This window comes from Electrophorus electricus, chromosome 2 (genome assembly GCF_041902795.1).
Source record: "Electrophorus electricus isolate QZ-2024a chromosome 2, ASM4190279v1, whole genome shotgun sequence".
NCBI lineage: Eukaryota > Metazoa > Chordata > Actinopteri > Gymnotiformes > Gymnotidae > Electrophorus > Electrophorus electricus.
The window spans coordinates 33,474,862-33,497,674 of NC_137498.1; the positions used below are offsets into that span (position 1 = coordinate 33,474,862).

Consider the following 22,813-nt stretch of genomic DNA (forward strand, 5'->3'; position numbering starts at 1 on the left):
CAGAATTTCCAGAATGTCACATTCCATGCAGTGTTCAGTACTCTCTCCTAATTTCTGAGGGTGAAAATGAAGTCAGATAGATTAACTGCTCTAAATGTTTTTTTTTCTTTAAGTGGCAATACATATAGTTACAGCAAAGTAAAAAACTAATGCAAAGTGACAAATTGTGTTATAAATGCAAAAACAACCCACTTAAAATGAATTGAGCATGTGGTGATAAGGTCATATAAGACTTTATATGCAAGGTCATATGTGTGTGTGTGTGTGTGTGTGTGTGTGTGTGCAGGCCTAGTGTAAAAGAGGCAGGGCTACCACACAAGCCCAGGGTCAGAGAGCCTGTAAAATGATCCTTATACTCTGAGAACATCCTCTGTGCTGGGGTCCCGCTCTGGTGCACTCTCCCTTTCTCTCTCTCCCTCTCTCACACAAACACACACACTCACGCGTGCGCGCGCGCGCACACACACACACACACACACACACACACACACACACACACACACACACACACACACACACACGCACGCACACACATTCCTCTCCAGTCACTCTAAGGGGCAGGCACAGAGCGTGCTAGAAGCCTACAGCAAATGATCTTGTGCAGTTGCTTGGTCAGAGACACAGAGGGAGGGAGAGCGAGAGAGAGAGAGAGAGAGAGAGAGAGAGAGAGAGTGAGAGAGAGAAAGTGAGAGAGTGAGAGAGAGAAAGAGAGAGTATGAGAGAGAGAGAACGAAAGGGAGAAGAAGTGAGAGAGGAGGTCTGACGACACAGTTTGTATTCTGTGTGCACTGCATCGTCATGGAAGCATTGCTTTAGAAAATCAACCTGACTGCTGAGTCCACATAAATGCAGTCAATGCGCAACATGTGCACAGAGCTCTCCGAGAGACTGGCTGCTTCTCCAGGAAAACCAACTGCACAGCAATAATCCACTCCAGGGGTGTTAGAGAACGATTGGACCAGCAATGTTCTCCACAAGTCCTTACCCAGGGAGGTGCACTATGGACATAACTGCTATATGCACTGGGTCACTGGACACTCTTGTCAGTTTCTAATATTGCCTGATTCAGGGCTACCCAGAGAGATCAACAAGCGATAAGTAAAGAAGCCCTGAGAGAGCTCAACAGCCCAGCTCAACAGCCCTGCTCCAGCCGCCTTTCCCCTGGCGCTGCCATGCTCCTGCAGAGGTGCGTCTGCCGCACTCTGTGTTTGGCAGCTCTGCTGGTAGTGACCAGCTGTGTTGGGAGCGATCAGAAGAGAGGATCAGATGAGGCGGCACGGAGCTCAGCGGCAAAGGCGAGCAGCAGCACAGCACCTGGCCGCAAGTACCACCGTCTCCAGCACGGCCAGTGCACCTACACATTCATCCTTCCGGAGGGCGACGGCACAGGTGGCGCGTCCTGCCGGGAACCGAATACGGGTGCTCAGTACAATGTCAACGCATTGCAGAGAGACGCCCCTCCACCCGAGTCTGACTTCTCCAGCCAGAAGATCCAGCAGTTGGAACACATCATGGAGAACTACACACAGTGGTTGCAGAAGGTAAGGTCATCTGTGTTCCAGTGTTCCAGAATTAGTGCCTAATATGTGCGGCTGCCGGCCAAAATAAAAGTAAATTATAAAGAACATAACCTTAGACTAAACAAAACTATAACAATACCAGTTTGTTTCAGCAAGCACATACCATTACCAAGGGTTTTAACTGTCTGCACCATCCTCTGGTTATGTAAGTTTTTTTCCCCTCCTTTTTGATCTTTCCAGTGTTGACAGAACATATATTGTGTCTGATATGCCTGGTTACTGCTTGTGAATTAGCACAAACTACCAGCATGAAGGCTTTAGAAACTGTCACCATGCTATGGCAAACATTGCAGTGGAAGGCTCCTTGTTTTTAACAGCATTACACTTGTGATATGAACCAATCCACCCCCTGTTGTATCAGAGTAGCACTATACTATCCCCCATTGCTTCTTGTGGACTGTGTGACCACCTGGCAAGGGGGTTTCGCTTCAGCAGTGCCTGCTTTCACAGATGTCCAGGTGATTGCCACACATTGTGGGTCATTCACCATGGAAGGCATGCGTAAGCTGTCTCTGTAATGACAGGAAGTGAGGGAGAGCCCTGGGAGACATGGGGAGAAGAGTTTGGGGACTATGGCCTCCTATTAAACTTCCTCCTCAAAGATGCCTGTCCAACATTCAAATGAAACTGTTGGAATATGATGGAAGGCTGAGTTTGCATACTACACATTACAGATCATTTATATTTCAAATTCCATTCAGTGTAAATCTGGAATGAGTGTGAAGATTAAATGTTTAATAACAAGATAAATGAAAGCATTTAACAAAAACATACTTTTAAATGGCTGTGAGTAAGAAATCCTTTTCATTTTCTAGCTGCGTGTTTGGCCTCAGTAGATGAATCTGAAACCAATCTAAAAATGTAAAAATCATGGATGTTGTTCGGTTACAGTGATCGCTGTGCTTAATAAAATTGCAAGGGTTGTATTTAACAGCAATTACTTATTAAAAATAACCCTTATTTGCTGACAAACCACTGAACTACTTCTTCGGAGTTCTCAGAGAGAGTAAATTGCTTCTAAAATATAGTCATGAATTAGACAAACAAACTGTGGCCTTTGACTATCTAATTGCATGTTACAGTGTGTATTAAAGTTTCTATAAAGGTGCCAGATACATGCCATGATTAATTGCTCAAATGTATTAGTTTATTTTTGTAAACCACTAGTCTATAGCGGCCAAACAAATGTACATAATGTATGATGGATTGTTTGTGGATATTACAATTAATTGCCCTTAACACTAGCACTGTTTTTTTGTGACAGCATGTGTTACATTTAGCTATTTGATAGTAGACTGTGCCTGTACTTATTATGAACGGTGTGTAAGTATTGAAGAGCAGTAGATGAAGTGGCTGTTTTCATAGTCTGTCCCCATGGTGATACACGTTGTTTGTGGACTGAATCAGAAAACCAATGTAAAATGCATGTTTAAAAATGATCTTTTTAAAAAACAGATTGTCCTGGAGAATAAGTAACATATTTAATGTGCATGACATGATCTTTAGTAAAATGTGCTGTAATTATACAAAGCATGAGAGGTCATATAGCCTTCACACTAATCCCTTACACTTATCTCAGTGTCTCCAGCTTTATTTAATCTTTTTGAGAATTTGACTCATTGACTCATTGAACTTAACATTTTGATAATGAAGTGATTCAGAATTACCTTATAACTATATTCACTGTTACTATAACTATAACTGTTACTATTTATTTTCACCATATTTAATTGTTAAAATATCATGTTCATGTTACATGAATTTTACATTGAAGTGTTGTAACAAAACCCATTTAATATATGATGTCTAACAATGACTTTAAAAGTACATGCAGCCCATTTCATTTGGGATTATCTCTAGAATGAATGAGCAGGACCCTTTAGTTGTCCATTAGTCCTTATCAAACTGAGAGTAACTATGGACTGGATTCTACTCTAATGAGAGACTTTTCTTCAGATATGGGAGTTGCCAACAGCAGGAATGCTATAATGCTTCTTTAATGATACCATGAACCAGGGAAGACCTCTACCTTTATTTTTCATTTCTAAATGTCTGGCTTATAACACACACATACACACACACACACACACACACACACACACACACACACACACACGCACGCACAAACAATTGTTTCACAGTATTTATGGACAGATGAACTACATATTACTGTACCTAAACACTGCCCTTTCTAAATCTAATCCTAGCATTTATGTCAGTAAGGCAGGAAAATATTTTTTGGCTCTTATATAATTTCTTTTAATTAAAAGCTTCGTTTTACAAAAGCATTTTCTTATGTGTGAAATTAAACCTCTACTTTGTTACATGTTAACAGGCAATAAGAGTGATAGTATCACATGCTCAATTGCACATCTTTGCTCTTTTGAGTTTAAAGTAAACATTTCTCAAAGTAATTGTTTCATGGGAGCAATTGCACAACTACATGGTGTATTATAGTAAACTAAACCACACTGCTAATTCAGTCTAATTGTGCAAGTGGAACATGAGGATGCAGTTAACATATTTCAGTTAACATGCTTAATCACAGCAGATTAAGTGTCCCCGGCAAGCCTATCTGTCTTAATCATGTAAGTCCTGACTCCTGGTGGATGGCCAAGGTGGTCCCAATGCCTCCACATCTCTGGCCTGATGAAAGACAGCAGATAGTGGCGGGTGTGCTGGTGGACATGCTGAGTGCTCTGCGTGCGGCCAGGTCAGGATGCCTCGTCAGGGGGCATTGATCACTCTGTGGAATTCTGTTGTGCTGGGGGAAGGAGAAGACCTGATAACATTTTGGCCCTGTAATAGATGGCTTCTGTTTGTCCAAGGATTACTGCAGCAAAAGGAGGGGTCGGATACTGAAGGCGTCTTATGGATTAAATGATGTTTTGTCACTTGTTACAAGAACCTAGCCACTTATGGACATTGCTTGCTGCCCCAACTCTGCCTCCTCCCAACCCCACGTCTCCACAACCCCAACCAATCCCAGTGGCCCTTCAGAGGTTCTGAGTCTCACTATCTGATCTGTTGTGAAGGGACACCTTTGTTGGCCAAAGTAAAATAAAATGGAGCTATGTTCTTAAAATAGATGTTAGGATATCTAATCCTGCAGTGAGACTGGACTTTAAAGCAAGCATGTCCAGTCAGAGTTTGTCTCAAGTGAAAGGAATTCAGTGAGACACTGGAGTGCAAGCTCCATTCTGGGCCAAGGGAAAGTGTCTGCCATGAGGACATGTGGAAGTCCTCAGTGGAGGTTAAATGATAGATCTTCACTCTGTGTGTTCAGAGAAAACATTTTATAAGCTCATGTGCCTAAAGGATGTGCCTCTTGCCAAACTGTGCTCTTGATTTTAAATCACACATTCAGTCCTTGGCCATCTGAAATTCACATTGTTCTGCTTCTTCCTGGACATAGCTATCATAGAGCTGAGAGGTTAACCTGAGAGCTCAAGAAATTTTGCTTCCATGTTCTCCTGTACTGAGTCATTTTTGCTGTCTTCTTCATTGTCCGAAGCCCACACAGCATGTCTACAGAGTAAACATAGGACCTATTTTAGGGGTGACTTCCTTTGTATCAGAGTTTGTTTTTGCTGATAGTGCTGGCCAAAACCAACATACTGAAGGAATGAGTGCTTATGGCCATTCGGCAGATTGAGAAGCTCTTCCTTCCTGTTTTTCAAAAGGGAACAGAATAGCGGCATATTCATCACAATTTCAGTGAAATGCATCTCTGCCTCAGAGTCCTTCCTCACAGAAGGTGAAAGCAAAACAGAACACTCTACTTAGCATGTCAGGGGAATATGTAAGAAAATACATTACAACACTGTCAACCCCTTTTGAAATGGATGTGAAAATTGAAGCCAGGGTTGTAGGCTTCTCAGTCATTTAGAAAGAATAGGGGCATGTTTAGCACAAATTTTTCAGCCCGGTAGGCAGGTCACCCTTTTTAAAATCATTTTCCAAGAAATTGTATGTCATCAGAGTCTATAGGCTCGTTTCGGGTCATATTGCTGATATGGAGTTGAGCAAGCACTGAGACACAGAGACTGCTCTGGAGGAATGAGGTTTCATTTCCGTTTGTTTTACACCAGACTCAGGCTGTCTCCAGACTTTCTTATGCAAGCAGCATCAGACGTTTGCACAGATATATGTCTTGAATCACTTAATCAACCACATGTGCTTGCTTTGTTCAGCATTTATTGGGATTTAATTGCAGCTATTTTTAGGTGCTTCCAGCTTTTTGCTTATACCTTTATGACATTTTGCTCAAGGCCAAACCAGAATGTGTGTTGAAAAAAATAGAATTTCCTGAAATACCTTTAACTTTCCTGGTGCATTGGAGTAATGGTCCAAATGTGTCTTCCTGGTGTTACCAGAGGTATTAAAAATAAAAGTGCAAAGTGACAACCAAGAAATATTAATCCTTGCTATCAACATAACAGCATTACTAACCTAGATGTTTTCATTTTCAATCGCATTAATACCTGTTCTTATTGTTAACTGCTTTGGATTGAAATTCCTTACTTTGACATGAACATAAAGAGTATTGTTTTGGGCAATGAAGTGGACATGATTTGAACTAGGGCAGTGTGTCCAAATCTAAGCTTGTAGACTTTACACTATTTGTAGCAAAGATTAACATCAGTGAAGATTAACATCTCTCTTCATGCATTACCCATCTTTTGTCTTAAAGTGGCTCATTGAGCTATGTTAATTTATTTCTGTGTTCTTCAGTATTTGATGTATAATATAATTTTGCATTCATTATTTAATATTGGTACTGAGAAATGGGTGACTACTTCAAATAAAGAATATCAGTAGATACTGAAATATCAAAACATATTGACTTCAAGTCCTTCTGTTACACAGAGGAAAGTTGAAAACAGTTTTGACATTACATTCATGTTTCAAGTCACTGGAAAGTTATTAATGCACACATAAAGTCAAATTCCAATGATGGGCTCAATTTGCAAATGGTGAAAAGCTGATCTTAACCTCTATAAACATCATGCCCTTAAACAAAAGTCTCAGCTGTCATTTCTCAAACCACTACAGACTGAAGTCTCAGCAAAACAAGTAGGCTGTCTATATGTGGCACATACATTGGACAAAGGCTTGGAGTTTGTACATATTAATCTCTTTTGAGAGTCACAGCTATCCTCTTATATAAGTGTTTTCTCTACTCCATCAGAACAGCACCCGCTAACATTCATTAATCACATGCAGGGACAGGGACTCCAGGGGACAAGAATTACTGTGACACTTCTTGAGAGCTGCTGTGGAGATCTGTCCCATTGCGAACTCCTCAGACAGATGTTCCACTTGCTTGGAGTGTCTGTCTTCATCTGTCTGAGACCATGCTTGACCTAGAATTTTTTTTTCTTTGAGTTGAGAGTGTGTTGTGTGTGTGTGTGTGTGTGTGAGAGAGAGAGAGAGAGAGAGAGAGAGAGAGAATGTGTTTTGGGGGTATATGTTTTTACCTTATCTAGGGTTCAGCTTCTTCAACTTTTCTACAACTCAAATCAAAACATCACTTTTGTGGATAAAAGGGAGGGATGGAAGACTCTCGGGCCAAACAGCAAAGTCGCTGAAGAAAGAGAGGCTGATAAATAATGAGAAAATATGTAACCCTGCCTGTGGGAAAACATATGAGGAGCTAGCGGAGAAGGAGGGGGAGCCAGGCTGAGTATGTGCATGTGCTCATGTATATTTGTGTGTGTGTGTGTGTGTGTGTGTGAGAGAGAGAGAGAGAGAGAGAGAGAGAGAGAGAGAGAGAGAGAGAGAGAGAGCAAGAGAGAGAGAGAGAAAGAGAGAAAGAAAAAGAAAGAGAGAGAGAGACAAGAAGAAAGTGTATAAATGATTTGTTACTCCCTATGAGTAATAAATTGATAATATTCTAATCATGTTTCTGTTTGAGTAACACTTGTGAGCTACAGGATTTGTGTCTTACCAGTACAAATTCTAATAGAGCTTTGGGTGTAGTTTGTGATATTCTTCAAGGACTCCATGGTGAAGCATAAAACAACAGCAAAAACTAGTTTGCAATAAGGAAAATGCATTATTAAATAAATAAATAATATAAAAGATTTACTGGTTTACGAAACAACACTTGAGGGAATCCAACAACAACTAGTCTATGGGATGCAGTAGGATAATATTTGTCATTTATATGGAAAGACAAAACCATCTCTGTGGTGTAAATAACAAGGCAGTTCAGATGAGAACATTAAATCCTTTTATTTCACATGGTCATTACAAGCATCTTATATCGGGGCTGTATCCTGCTAAGATTTTAACCATATGCATTGTAAATGCATAGTCAAATGGTTAGTCAGATTGATTGCAGTTTAGCCTAAAAAATGCTAATCCACACAAACAACCTGACCATAAATTTCCTGGTTGTCAAACCTGGATCAGAGAGATGGATACACATGTATAACATCTGACTTAAATGCAACTCAGATCGGATAAGTGGTCAGATTTAAATGAGGTTTAAATGCACCCTGTATGTGTTTAAACTTGCATTTTTATATGGATATTCCCTATACTGATAAAAATATGGTCTAAGTTGTAGCCTAGTATAACAATTCTGGTTGTAAACCACTCTGGTCTGCTGCTGGAGTTACATATTAATATTACCATCTCCTGCAAGAATGAGTTGACTAGGCTGTGTGCATTAAACTATGCATGGCTCTGATTCAGCTCTTCTGTCCTGCAACTAGGCTTTAATGCCCAGCACACAGTCACATGACTCAGTGTTGCTGGGGTTGAGGTGTTGCTTCTGTGCTGTAGCTGAGGCTGTGAGCTGAGAAACACCCTCACACTGCCGCCCTGGCACAGAAGTGCATCTAAATCCTAGCCAGCATTGTATTTGCCTTGGCTGGGCCCTCGTCCAACCTTCTCACATTCCACATGCTAGCAGTGGCATGGTGGGCAGGACCAAGATAATTGTTGAAAATGGAAAGGTGGCCCTCACACCTCCTCCTGTTCTCTCGCTCTCAGCACAAAGAGCATGATTCCTGTGTAATGGGGGAGGGTCAAAGGTCAACCCACATTATCCTATCAGAGTGAGAAAATAACTGCAGCTTCAAAAAGGCTGTAGCTGTTGGTAATTTCTGCTCAATTGCCATCATAAAAGGGGCTTTTTATAGTAATGGTCTGGGTTACACTTTTAGCAGTAGAGTTAAGCATCAGACTCTGTTCCAATTAAACTTGAGAGCTTCTATCCTTCATTCTGTCACTTCCTAACCGTTTCTGAGTGAAGAATGAAGCTATTGATAATTAACTTAAAAAAATCTTACATAAAATGATTTTTTTTTAGAACACAGTTGTCAAATTTCCTATCACAGTCTCTAAATCTTGGATGGTATTCCTCCTGATAATGCAAATGCAGCTCAGGGGTTGGGAAGGCAACATTTTCCCACAGAGCCTGTCAGCAAAAGGAGTGTGTTTGTGAATGGATCTCTGTGCAGTGTCTGTGAGGTCAACCTCCTGCCAAGCTGCCGCAACTACATTTAAACTTTCGTGTGCAGTGAGTGGGAAGAAGGTGCTATTTGAAGATACACTCATTTTTCTATGAGGCCTGATTGGCAGTTCTGACAGGACACAGGACTAGTGAATTATGGTTGCATTTGTATATGTTGAATGCTATATCAAATCATTTTCCTGTTTCGTGAATTCTTCCTAACTTTTTAATATCATTCCATCCATCCATTTTTCTTTTCTTCTTCTCCAAAACTACATCTCCCATCAAGTAAGGTCAATTTTAATGAGACTAATGTAATATGCATGTAGTTTGTTATGACCACATAGTACCAAAAGCAGTTCTGAGATTCACCTCTTGGTCTGGTTCTGCTGCCATCTGAGTGGACATTGCAGCCATGCAGTCTGCCATTGCTGGCCTGCCTTAGCTCATTTGATCTCTGTCCTACTTGTCACTGTGTGTACACACACTTCTGCAGCACTTTCAGTCTCCGAAAGCAAAAATAAACACGAGTGGAAGTACATGAAAGGAGACGGCCCTAGGGCCGAGCTGGCCCCAAGAGTTCCACTGTAGGGACAGCACTGGCACACTTCTGCATGACCATTTATGTAAGCTTTGTGTTCATTTCATGCAGACACACACTCCTGCATCCAGAGACACACTGTCTAATATTAGATTCGAAGCAACACCTAACTGGCAGCTGCTAAGTGCAATACAGTGGAAACTATTGGAAGTTGAAGCTAAAAACAAACTGAGTAATGGTTAACCATACTGTATTTGATGTAACTGAGCCAAAACTAGACAAATTCTAAATATTTTTACTGCAACATAAAAGCTAAAACACTCGAAACATGATAGCTTTCATTTCCCAGAAAGCAAACATTTCTGTTATGTTTTTTTCTCCAACTGGAGTTTGGTATTGTAGTACTGTAAGCAGACAAATAAGATCCAGAGAGTCTGCCCTTTGCGATCTTTTTTTCTTCTTCTCCAATTCTGTGCCACATCTTGCAGAATACTTGGTCACAGTAATGATTATAATTTTGCACAGCGTTCAAAACAGCTGCCATGTATTTCCATGGGAATTTGATGGTGGGGCTTTAAAGCACCTCAAGACTGCTTTCAATCCAGTCCGATGTTTGCCAAGGTGGCTTGTCTGACTCAGCAGTCCTGTCGTACTTTCATACGTCAGAAATTGTGAAGAAGACACTGCAATCTGCCAGTAATCTTTCAAGGATTTGGCTTTAGCTACATTTCCAACAAACTGAATCCAAACATTGATGTGATGTTGTCCATTTTAATGTCCAAATGTGGCTTTGTACAAAATGACATAAACTGTTTGACTAAATGTGCAAATGTGCATAGGGAAACTCTCTTTACAATGTACATAGTAAAGATTTTCTTTACAATATACATATAAATTCTATATTCATATAATATATAGTGAAATGCTCTACAGGAGTATCTTCCTGTTCTGGCCTGGCCTGTGCTTAGGTGATGTTTCTGGTTAGTGTTGTCTCCTTTAGAGAGCTTTGTCCAGACTCAGGAGGAAAACAGTGGTGCAACGCTGACCCACTGTTTAGGATGAGACAAGCAAGGTTTCTTAGCCAAATTCTGATGTCAGAGACTGATGATGTGATTGTGAGGTACTTGAACAAAAAAGGGAAATAGTCCATGCAGCACTTTGTAGTTTTAAGTTTCAGGTTTTCATATCCTATTATTGATGTGAGTTTATTGGTAAGTTTATTTGAGTTGAGTTTATTTAAGTTGATTGGTATTGCTTAGACTAGCACAAGTCTAATTTAATGCAGTAGGCAGCAATACTGAATCAACACTACAATGCATACCCTTGTCCAACTACACGCAAAAAGTTTGAATAGTCTTGAATGCAAACAGTTATTGTCTGGAAAAAAAAGATTGAATACCCTTATAAGGAAATAATCCTCTAGGAACCTAACTTGATAATGGATGAAATCTCCCCAGAGTAAGACCAGGGATGTCCCAGCCAGTGTCCCTAATGTTCCTATGTGATCGTGGACTATCCAAAATGTGGTAGCACTGCCAAAGGAATTACCAAGTCATTAATATTAACATGCACATTCCTGTGGGGCTGATTCCCTACTGAAAATTCCCCTTGTCCGAAAACATCTAGAAAGCGTTTTTTTGACTGGTTCAGAGGGTAAGGCTGACTTCCAGTTCATTATATTTGTTATTTTCCCTCTACATTGTGGATGCTAGCATTCCATCCTCCATACTAGACATAATTAATCAGTGTAATCAGAGTCATTTAAAGAGCCAAGCCTGGCATGGTTGGATATAAGGGGCATTAGAGAGCTCTTGTAATTGGAGGATTTGAGCAAATATACAGCCATACACACTCTGGTTCCCTAAGTATTTGTCTACTGCCTACATGATTACATGTGAATGATGCAAAAAGGGAAAAGCATTTATCTTGACTTAACAAACTACACAGATTGGTGTATTGGATAATACTGTACAGAATATTTGTTTCACTTGCTCTGGACTGGACTAATGTTTTGTATTTTGAAATATTAAACCCACAGTAACATTGGGTAACTAATCCCTGCCTAGACTAGCTATAAAATGCTGTTTAGAAAATACCGATAAGAATAATAAGCAAATGTCCCTGTAACACTACTAAAATAAAAAGACAAAAGTAAACATTTCTTTTGGATTCTTTCTTCTCCCTTCTGAGAAAGGGGTACTAAATCAAAACAAACACTTTCCTGGTGTTCTTTGTTAAGTTTTGAAAGAACTTAATATTTTAAAGCGGGATATCAAATATTAATTGCTTGTTGTTTTTGTTATTCTCTTTCTTTATTGACGTCAATGCCACACATTATGGAGGCCACTGATTCTCTTGGGATGAGTGTGAGATGAAAGGATGAAAACACTGAGGTCTTCTGAAAGGTGATCAGTGGTGAAGATGTGGATTTATGAGATACACTAATGCTCTACATTGAGCAGTATATTTGCTTTTTGGAAAGGAGTCTAGTCTCCCTGCAGCGGTTTAAATATGTGTGGGCAGAGACTTATGTAAATACTGGTTAATTTCTACTGGAAGCTGAGCGCTCCTTAACATTGTCTGACCTCACTCTGTTCTCATAAATATAGTAATTTTGAAAATATAAATCTAAATGATAATGCTTAATGTAATACCATTTTGTGAACTCATTTTCTATAAACAACTATAGTGTATGACAGAGTTAAGCTTGGGAGCAGTCCATGATTTATAAAACAACATTTTATATCTTATGTAGTATGGTGCAGCATACTACTTTAAAAGGGCACTCTCCTTTAAATATTACATGGAGATATTATACCACTCGGCCCAAAATGCACAAGCTTGCTATTGCATTCTTTTGAACAGTAGCCCTCAAGCAGTGCAAGGAATTTTATGTTTTTTTTATGTTTTAATGCTATCCAGATCAGATACCAGCCATTAAGATTAAAACATCTTAATATATTGTCCTGCATGTATATGAAACGTTTTTCAATAAAATGTGGATCTAGTTTATTGTCAGCTTTTTAAACACTATCAATCTCCTGAATTTCAGGGCTTGTGAATTCAAAATAAAACAGCCTTCCATTAAGAAAAAAAATGTTCCAGAATATTTACAATTGTAAAAAATCATTGACAAGTTAATCCTGCAACATGACTTGTTCTGCCATTGAGATGTAGGCGTCTGTTTAAATCTTTGTAATTTTGTAGATGGTTGGTTTAGTTTTGCATTGTGTTTTTGGATTACCCTCATTGAAAGAATGCTGGAATATGTCATGATGTGAAATTACCCAAGTGGTGTCTTTAACACAGTGCTCACTTTCTCTGGCATTAGGCTGCTGAATGGTGGTTCCACATTTTGTGGATAGATTGAGTAGATCTGTATGTCACTAATGCAATTACACACACTGGAAGCTTCACGTCCAAGCATATACCAGTATTCCAAGACATGAGGATGGATATTAATGACGCCACATCAGTTTATGTTCATCTGTGTGTATATATTTGTGTGTATGTATGTGTTTCAATTTGATAGACTTCAATGAATGAATGAATGAATGATCAAGAACTGTGAAGAGATCACATACACTCCTGTCTGAGTATGTTTCTTAAAGTGTGAAACTTGCATGAATGCACACACACACACACACACACACACACACACACACACACACACACACACACACACACACACACACACACACACACAGTTCCTGGGAGCTAGCTTGTAGGATTCAGGTCATAAAGGTTAACTGCAGTCCCAGTTTGAGTGTTACTCCACTAATCCTCATGTACGCCATGTCAGTCACAGACCCAGAGTAAAATATATAGCCTCTCACAAAACAGGTCTTTTAGGACCTCACAAAACAAAAGATGATTAAAATACAGCCTGTCCTGCCTTGGAAGTTTGGAAATACCACATGAGTTATGTTCAATGTGAACTTTACATGGGTCTTGTGAATTGTAGGTCTGTAATAAATAGGCTTAAAATGCTTTTGCAAGTGTTCCAGTAAATCTAGGCCTTGTAAGTGCTGATAGTGGTTAGTTCATTTGTTTACAGTTAGCATAACAACCACCTTTAGGTGTGTTATTTTCATAACAAGAATACATTCCATTTCTTTTTTTATTATTTTTACCCTCTTTACCCCCATGTGTTGGCTAGCTGTGATTTCTTGTATCCATTAGCATTTTTTCAAAGGTCCATGCTGTTCAGCAGAGGTCACCCACATATGTCAGGGTGCAGAGGTTGAGAATAACCATTACATGACATGTGTCACTGCATGTAGAAACGTAGCTCTCCAGGCTGGTGTTCGACCACATGTTAAGGAACACACATAGTCTGATAAAGAACACAAATAACCTGCTATAGAACACTCGTAGCCTGTAAGTGAGAGTGGAAAGTCATCAGCTTGGATATGGTGCCCCACTGGTATAGCTCAAGTTGTTAAAGTGCTTAAAATTTCAGGGATTTTTTCCCCTTACATTCTGATGTAATAAGGAGTTCCCAAAAGTCAAATGTCACAAGACGTATATGTACATTTTTGTAACATAAACAAAATGTTTTGTAGTGGTCCATTTTGAAATTTTGCTGTATTATTATGAATTAATAAGCACTTCCTTTTACATTTACATGAATGTTGCTTATGCATTTAATTGAAAAATCTCTCAGTTTACTAGAGTGATTCAATTAATACTATAATTTATTTTTCTACATTGAGTTCCTTCTGATGTGGTGTCCTAATTTGTGTGTGCTCATCATGCAGTACAGGGCAGCTCCAACAGGTTGTTTTGCTATTACACTGCTTCCAGCAGTTATAAACCGCTACAGAAGTCAGAGATGTGAGGAAATGTCTCACAACTGTTTCCAGTAGACGGTAGTGAGAGTCTATATTTGTTTGAACTGATCATAGAGGTAGAGTTACGTTTGCACATGGCCCTGATGTAATCTACAAACACTTGATGCTGCACATACCCCATGCTCCTGTGAAGCCTCACTCCAGAGAAGATACCCCTTTAACCTCCTCACGTTTGTACACTTTGCAAATAAACACAATCAATTTTCAAGTCAAGTGCTAAACTCTTGTGGTTTAAGGCTAGTGATATTGATCTAGACAGCGGTTCCATGAGGTCAGATCTTAGAGCACTGATAGTACTGACCTTGTCTCATTTAGCATGACCCTCAATTGGTGGGCAGCGGAGAGATGTAAGCCAACTCTCCCAGGTGCATTGTAGCCATGTCTGATGGGACACTCTACTTGGCTAGACTTGATTATACCAAATTCCGAAATAACTGTGAGAAGAAATAGAGTTTGAATGCTTGATTTGCTGAAAACATACTCCCTTTTGATTTTCTTTGGTGGCAGTGTTCTCCATTCTGGTTTAACCCCTTACACTCCAGTGACCTACTGGTTGGTCCAGATTTTCTTTCTAAACTCTTCTACCTACTTGTCTTTTATACTAGTTTCACTGCAGCTAAAGAATAATTCACAGTAGTTACCGTATATTGTGCCTTAAGATTGATAACGAAATGAAAAGTGTGAAGTTTAAGAGGTTAAGGCTGATTTTTTTTACACACTAATAATAAATGTAATGGGGTTGCGTGTTTTCCACTGGAAGCATTTCAGAGTTGCTCTGTGACCACTGATCATGATAAATATGAGCTAATGTTGTTTCTCTTGCTCAACCACATCTTTTGGATGTCTTTGGATGATCTGTCTGTTTTGTGTTTGAAAGTGGAAAATAATTGGATGCACCCTTTGGACCATTTCACTGTTTCCTCAGTTGTGTTTTCATGTGAAGTGTGTTTTTGTAGCTGTGTTTTTATGTGAAATGTGTTTTTGTATTTGTGTTTTATGTGAAGTGTGTATTTGTAGTTTTGTTTTATGTGAAGTGTGTATTTGTCTAATCTTGTATCTCCTTGGTACTTTCTGTTAGTGACACCCACAGGCCATGATTCACCAGTCGCATTCCCAGGGAGAGACTCAGCAAAGGATTTCTAAGCTAATGTTTCTTTGGGGCTGTAAGCTAGCAAAAGCACTCTCAAGGTGACCTGTAGTACTCTCAGCTTTGTCCAGCATTCTGTTCCACAAGAAACAGACTTTGATCATTTAATACGAAATGTTTTCCACCTGGTACAACTGTATAACCTTGAAACAAAAACCTCAAGTCCCCTGAACTAATTTGCCTGAGGACAAATTTCAAAACAGTTATAGCAAAGTGTGAAATTAATATCATTTCATACTGGAATTAATTTGACTAGACAAATTGTATCCCAGCTTAATAAATTCTAATACCTTCTTGAACAAAGAATTCCTAAAATTACTTCCCACATGTGAAAAAATATAGACATGTGTTACTTAAGTTTAACATGCTTCACAAAGAGGGATGTTCACTACCTCTATACGTGTTTGTGAAATAACATAAATGGCTGACTTTGTAAGCACAGGCAAAAAGTCTGTGATTTATACTGAACTACAGATTTAATTATTTACTGCAGGCATTTGCTGAAGGCTATAGCAGTAACTGAAAAGCAGTAAATTGGTAAGAAACTCTCTTTGTTTAGCCTATGTTGTTTTCTGCTAATTCCCTTGTCAATCGTGGTACAGAAATCTATCCTTCACACAAGTGAAGTAACCGCTTTTCATTTCCTTTCCTATAGGATACAATTTTAAATCAGTTTCTTGTGATTCTGGGTACACATCACAGAGTGACCTCATTTCACCCCTGCAACCTTTGTTCATAACCACATTTAGAATATGAAAGCCAGATACGATCACTGCCTTCCAGGAAATGCTCCTGCAACCATATTCTTGGACATCACCTGATCCAAACAGGTCCTATTAGAGGGTTTGGCTACTAAGACCAACAGGCACTATTAGCAACTTCTACAATGTGTTATCCTTGTAGTTAAGCAGCTCAGCTGAATCACATATATAATAGCGCAGCTTGCTAAATTTTACCTATGGAGCAAATATTTGCCTAGCCAAATCAGGAGATCATAAAAGATGTCTTGACACTTTCAGTTATAGCCTTGTGGTATGTGTATGAAAATGGATTGGTCAATAAGAACCTATCTAGTATAGTATGAATTCAATATACCACTAAATGAGAAGCATCAATAAATGGACAGCTTGTTGTCAGTCTATTTCATAATAATTAAGACAAAAATGAAAAATGAAAAAATAGTGCCATAAAGTTCATTCATGACTTATACTCTTCTGCTCTGGTTCCACTGTTGCACATTCTTCTCATTACTATTGAGTCGATACCTGTTCTCAGAGAATTGACTCAAAGTATAGACTCAACGAATGGACACAATGTATAAACTAAAAGTATGGACTCAGAGTATGGACTCATTACATCTCATATGTCCCATTTTCTCCCTTGAATTTGCAAGGTTTGCCATGTGTTTGCTAGCTTTACTGACCAGTGTATCCCCAGGCATTCTTGACCATTCTGTGTATTTCAGGTGTGATCCTTGGAAAATTCCTGGAAAAGTCCAAATAAAACTACTCTACACCTGTGCCCCAATGCCTATGATTCCTGCATGCATGGCAAAATTCATAAATTTAAGATTAAATTGGCTCAGACATGAAAGGAAGATCAGACCCTGTAGTCATGGTATAACTGCCATACATTGCAGTTCTGCAGTGAGTTCTGTATGATAAGATTCTTCTGAGTGTGTAGTCAAATGAAATCTTGTGAGATTACTCATGTAATCAGAAGAACAATATGGCCTGGTGGAATCATGGAAAAGTATGGAGTGGGCGACTCTGTTGTCATTATTAATTTGCCTAAGCTTCTCTTGGAAAAATATTTCCCGTCACACTCCAGTGCATTTCACTGGTGATGTGTCATAGTGTGTATATGAAACAGTTGCTGCACAGCAACTTGCTTAGTTGGACCGTCAGGCCATGAGACACTGGAATGTTGGACAATGAGTGATATGTCTTTGAATGCCCTCCAAAACTGACAGAGCTCAACCAAAGCCCAGCGACCAGAGACAAGCCCAGCTAATGAATCTCTCTGAATGGTCAAACTCTGATTTGGGTCCATGGGGATGTAAGTGGGTGAGCTGCTCAGGCGGTTTTCTCCATATAAGTAGCCTTTGTGTTTGTAAACCTATCCTTGTCATCTCCCCAGCCAGATGATTAGGATGAAAGAGTACTTTAAAGATAAGACCTCAACTTCTCCATTATTTACACATCTCCATCACTTCCTTCCCTTACAAATAAAGCCACATCTGCTACCACCTACAGACTTGGCTGTTTAGGCAGTTGCCGTATTGCTTGGAACTGTTGTAGAGTATGGGCTCATAGCAGAGTGAACCAGTCCTATTCACTGCAGAAGAAACATACTGTGGATAAGCAGCTCCTTTGAAATTATGCCTGCCTGGACAAATCCATTGATTAAAGGATGAGTGTGGTTTTAAGTGGCCTCAGCTACAGTCCTGCTTCCGAGAGGTTGTGATAGGGCCAATTTCCCCATTGTCCTTATATCCAATTGATGTCCTTTTTTATTTTAAACCTATACATTTTTTATTCTGACCAAGAATGACTATTATCCTGAACTTTACAGAGTAATGAATACAGTATATTAACTATACATTTACAGTGTATTTTCACAAATTCTGGCATTCATAGTAGCATTTTAGCTATTATTGGCTTTAAGTAACTTTTGAGATCTTGGCTGATTTTGTCCTTTTTGTTTTCACAGATTGAGAACTACATCAAAGAGAGCATGAAGGCAGAGATGGCTCAGTTACAACAGAGTGCAGTCCACAACCACACAGCAGCTATGTTGGAAATGGGCACCAACCTTCTCTCCCAGACTGCTGAGCAGACCCGCAAACTTACCGATGTGGAGACTCAGGTATCACCCTCTCAGGATCCATTCCACACATCACTTATAAAACTAGTCCTGTTCTAATTATCTCTGCAGGGTCACCACTAAAAAGCCAAGGTAAATACTTGAACTCCATAGCAAGCCTGTTGTACTCCTTTTAAGCACACTGCACATTTGTGTTCCCACCACTCAAGATGTCTAATGTGAATTTGAATGAGACACATAGGAATATGGTATGGTGTTTTTGCCAATTTGTCAAATTAAGGGTTTGCTTGAAGGAGTCACTGTTATTAAGTGTTAGACCATGGCCAAGGCTCACAGCTGTAGCTCCTGTTCTGCAGTATATGACCTCTGTAGAGGAGCCACTGATTTTAACACTGACAATAACACTGACACTAAATGATCTGTAGTTCTGTTTATGAGTTCTGTATTATTGTTGCATTTTCAGTCTGGCTGTTTTTGGGTTTGGGTTTAGGTTTTGAATCAGACATCCAGGCTGGAGATTCAGCTGCTGGAGAATTCACTGTCCACCAACAAACTGGAGAAGCAGCTCATTTTGCAGACCAATGAGATCACCAAACTCCATGACAAAAATGGGTAAACCTACCAACATGCACTGAGCATTACTTCACAGAGGTAACCTAGATTATCACAAAAAGTCCCACAAACATCACCCTGCAGTTGTATTTCACTGCAACCTTTTGTACCTACATGTCCCAGTATGTTTAAATTAGATGTTTAGAAATAGATGCTCCACATTACAAAACACAAAAATGAGCCATTATGCAATGCAACTTTCAGTTCTCAATAACGCAAAACATAATTAGTTCTAAGACAGTTACTTGGTCTCATACTGTGAAATGCAGTTCAACCTGCCAAGAGATAAAAGATGTCCTGGCCATTAAAAATATAACCCTGAGGAAGACATATTTTTCTAGGTGGACTGTTGCATGTTTAATGATTTTGCAATACACAGTGCTTGGATAGCATTCCAACATGGTGTTTGTTAATTTGTCTGATGGGACTTGTCTCTCAATGTCAATATGTGAATAGTTCCCAATGCACAGCTACTCATCAGCACTTGAACTGAGAGAATTCCAACATAAAAACAGATACAGAAGAAAAACGTTTTGCTGGATTTGCGTTTTGCTGCTCATAGTGATGTTTAATTTTCCAGATCAACCAACTTACATCAAATTGAACTTTCAATTTATCATTGCACATTATGGGAAAGGGCTTTTTTATTTTAAAAAAATAAATATTTTTTTTTAAAAAAAAGCCAAAATCTGCAAATTAACATGCACTAAACCTAAAATGAGCAAAAAACACATAATACAGCAAAGGGAACCAAAAGTATATGACAAAATTAGTCTTTTCCAGTGTTCCAGTTATGGATACTGTGAAAAAAATCCACATAAATGTAATCATTATATCCATGGCAAATCAATTTTACCTCCTATTGTACAGAGTCAGGACTCTGCCTTTTTACTGTTTTCATGCTGCCTCTATCTTTTGCCTTTTTTTTGCCTGCTCCCCACTGTCTTTCTTTATCCATTTTTTCCTCTACTCTCTCTCTCCACACACACACACACACACACACTCTCTCTCTCTCTCTCTCTCTCTCTCTCTCTCTCTCTCTCTCTCTCTCTCAGGTTTCTGGAGCAAAAGATGCAGGAGATGGAGGCCCGGCACAGGGAGGAGCTGGAGGGGCTGCGGGAGGAGAAGGGCAGCCTCCAGGGTTTGGTGGCCAGGCAGAGTGCAGTGATAAGGGAGCTGGAGGCCCAGCTTGGCAGGGCCATGGGCAACAGCACGGCCCTGTTCAGGCAGCAGCAGGACCTTATGGACACTGTGCATAGCCTGCTCAACCTCTGCTCCAAGGATGGTGGTAGGTTAACACAGCACACGCCATCTCTCAGTTTCAGATTTCCTGTAATACTGGGGTGACACAAAACAATGACCACATTTGCGTGTATATTAAATACTAGAAATATTGTGTAGATGTTTGACTTGTTCTTCTTTTGGTTCTGCTTTGGGTTTGAAATACATAACATAAGCTTATTACAGTCCGTCCAATTGAGTACATATAAACATCTTATTTGGCAATTTACATTTACAATTAGTTTCTGTATACAGTACATGATCCACTGTTTCTCAAAGATTTTCTGTGTTCTATGTCACTGGCCAGTAAAGTAACTAGGAAGGTTGTTGCATGCAAAAGTACAACAGAATATTATCTCTCTCTCTCTCTCTCTCTCTCTCTCTCTCTCTCTCTCTCTCTCTCTCTCTCTCTCTCTCTGTCTGTCTCTATCTCTCTCTCACTTTCTCTCTTTCTCTCTCTTTCTCTCTCTTCATGTCTCTGAGCTATAACTTCACATGGAAAGCAGCCAATAGAGAGTAGAAATATCACAGGGCTTTGTACTGACCTAAATGTATACAAAGCATATACTAAATTGTGTACACACATATACCACTAGGTTAATATGTGCTTACAAATTGGGATAAATGCATAAAAATTTAAGAAAATATGATTATGTTCATGCGCAAATCATGGCGATTAAGTTAATCTCCATGAAATAAATGTTTTCCAAGGCAAGTGATTATGATCACATACTTGCTAGGAAGACTGGTATTGCAATGACATATGCTTGATATTGCAATATTTGCAAAGGAGCTGAATATCTGAGACAGCCCAGAACACTAGAACATTACAGAGTCTGAATGAGAAGCATCAATTCAAATATTTACACTGATGAATAAATAAAGAAATAATTCAACAATGGTCTGAAATATCTGCACAGATAATAAAACATGTTGCACCAGCTCTCATCTTTAATATAGGTTATAGCACTGTGTGCATTGAGTGGATGAATGAAATAACTCATATGGTACCACTGTACATCACTGATAAATGTACTTTCTAGTGGTGTATGTACTCGTTCCTGTCCATCTGACCACTGTGCTCTAACGGATTGAGGTCTTCAAGCTGCAACACACTGCTTGTGCTTTGCCAGTTTACTGCAATATCAAACAGTCACTGGTTTGAGTTACAGGCTGGACCTCTATAATATCTCCCCACTGGAGTGGTGTGGGACTCTTGGCCCTTAGTGCTGCTCTCATGGTCACACTGGCCAATGACATGAACTCATTACACCCGTTTCCCTCTTGTAACCCCAGCTTGCCCTCGTGACCTCACACCCCTCAATGTCTGTATGGGTACTGGCCTTAGTATGGAGAAACCTCTGGTGCCTGGGCACAAGCCCCACAGCCTGCTGGGAAGGCACCATGAACAAGTCCACTTCCTGTTTCTCTTTCTGTCATTAGGACATTGAACTGACACCCAAATGTCTCTTCACATTAACCAGTCCTTCACATTCTTGGAAGATTGTGAAAGAGATCATGACAACATATGATCTGCTGGACTACTCCTCAAGCTCTCATTAGCAACTCATTGTACAATGAGCAGTTTTACAATTTATGCAAATGTGGCCAGGTATTGTCTGCAGTGCACTACACTGAAATGAAATGAAATCTGCTGTTACTTTCTAAATATTTCTGGCTACACCTGTTTAGTATAAATAATAAAAGAATATACGATCTTTAGATGTGGTTTTCTCCTAGGAATGTATTCATATTTTTCCATTTTTAAATAACTTAATTTGGTCTACTACTGGGTTTCTGGGTTACTATTAGGAAGAAAATAAAATAAAAACCAGTGGGAACGGTGATCAAAAACCTGGCCCCACTGGTATGTAGTTTCCTGTAGCAGTGTGGAGCTCTGGGTCCACAGCAGAGGTCATCATCTTCACCCCTTGCTGGATTAGTCAAACCTTAATGAGCCCAATGGGACAGCTTGTTCTCTGGAGGTGAAAGGGAATGTTCTGAGGTTGCCTGTCACACCATCATGGTTCCTTGTCTGCAACTCTAAAATCGGCTTCTTAGTGTGTGTAAAGAACCATTTACTAATTGAGCTTGTCATTACACAAGTTGAGTATGTAATACCATTATATGGGGGCTGCCTGAATCTTTGTTTATTAGTTTAATCAATGAGTGTTACTGTAGGCAGATGATCATAAATAAAGTTTTAATAATGAAAGCAGACTTGTTGTTTATAGCATGGCTGTCATATTAATGTTTTCAATGTTTTGTGTAGCTACAAGTTCCTATGGCTAAATTCCTATGGGTTTTTGATGTTGCCATGATGAGCTCATCCTTGTAACCAAATTATCATATATAATATATTATAGATCAGTAACTTAAATCATGTTTTTAATGATAACTGAGCTTAGTTATGGGAAGCTGTTACAAATCCCTAGATAGTTATGGGAAGCTGTTACAAATGCCTAGCTACAAAAGATGATTTTCTTCCTCTGTATTGTATTATCTCAC

The 22,813-nt window shown here is 39.4% G+C and overlaps 1 protein-coding gene across 1 annotated transcript in view; it reads left to right on the plus strand.

Annotated features, from left to right (window-relative positions):
- Positions 1 to 561: 561 nt before the first annotated feature.
- The window catches only part of angpt1 (angiopoietin 1), a 43,211-nt gene continuing 20,959 nt past the window's right edge, over positions 562 to 22,813 (plus strand). Inside the window, exons 1-4 of the mRNA XM_027027030.3 lie at positions 562 to 1,541; positions 18,299 to 18,454; positions 18,903 to 19,024; positions 20,080 to 20,312. Coding sequence (XP_026882831.2) covers positions 1,173 to 1,541; positions 18,299 to 18,454; positions 18,903 to 19,024; positions 20,080 to 20,312 — 880 coding nt within the window. The 5' untranslated portion in view covers positions 562 to 1,172. The remainder of the gene's footprint in view (positions 1,542 to 18,298; positions 18,455 to 18,902; positions 19,025 to 20,079; positions 20,313 to 22,813) is intronic.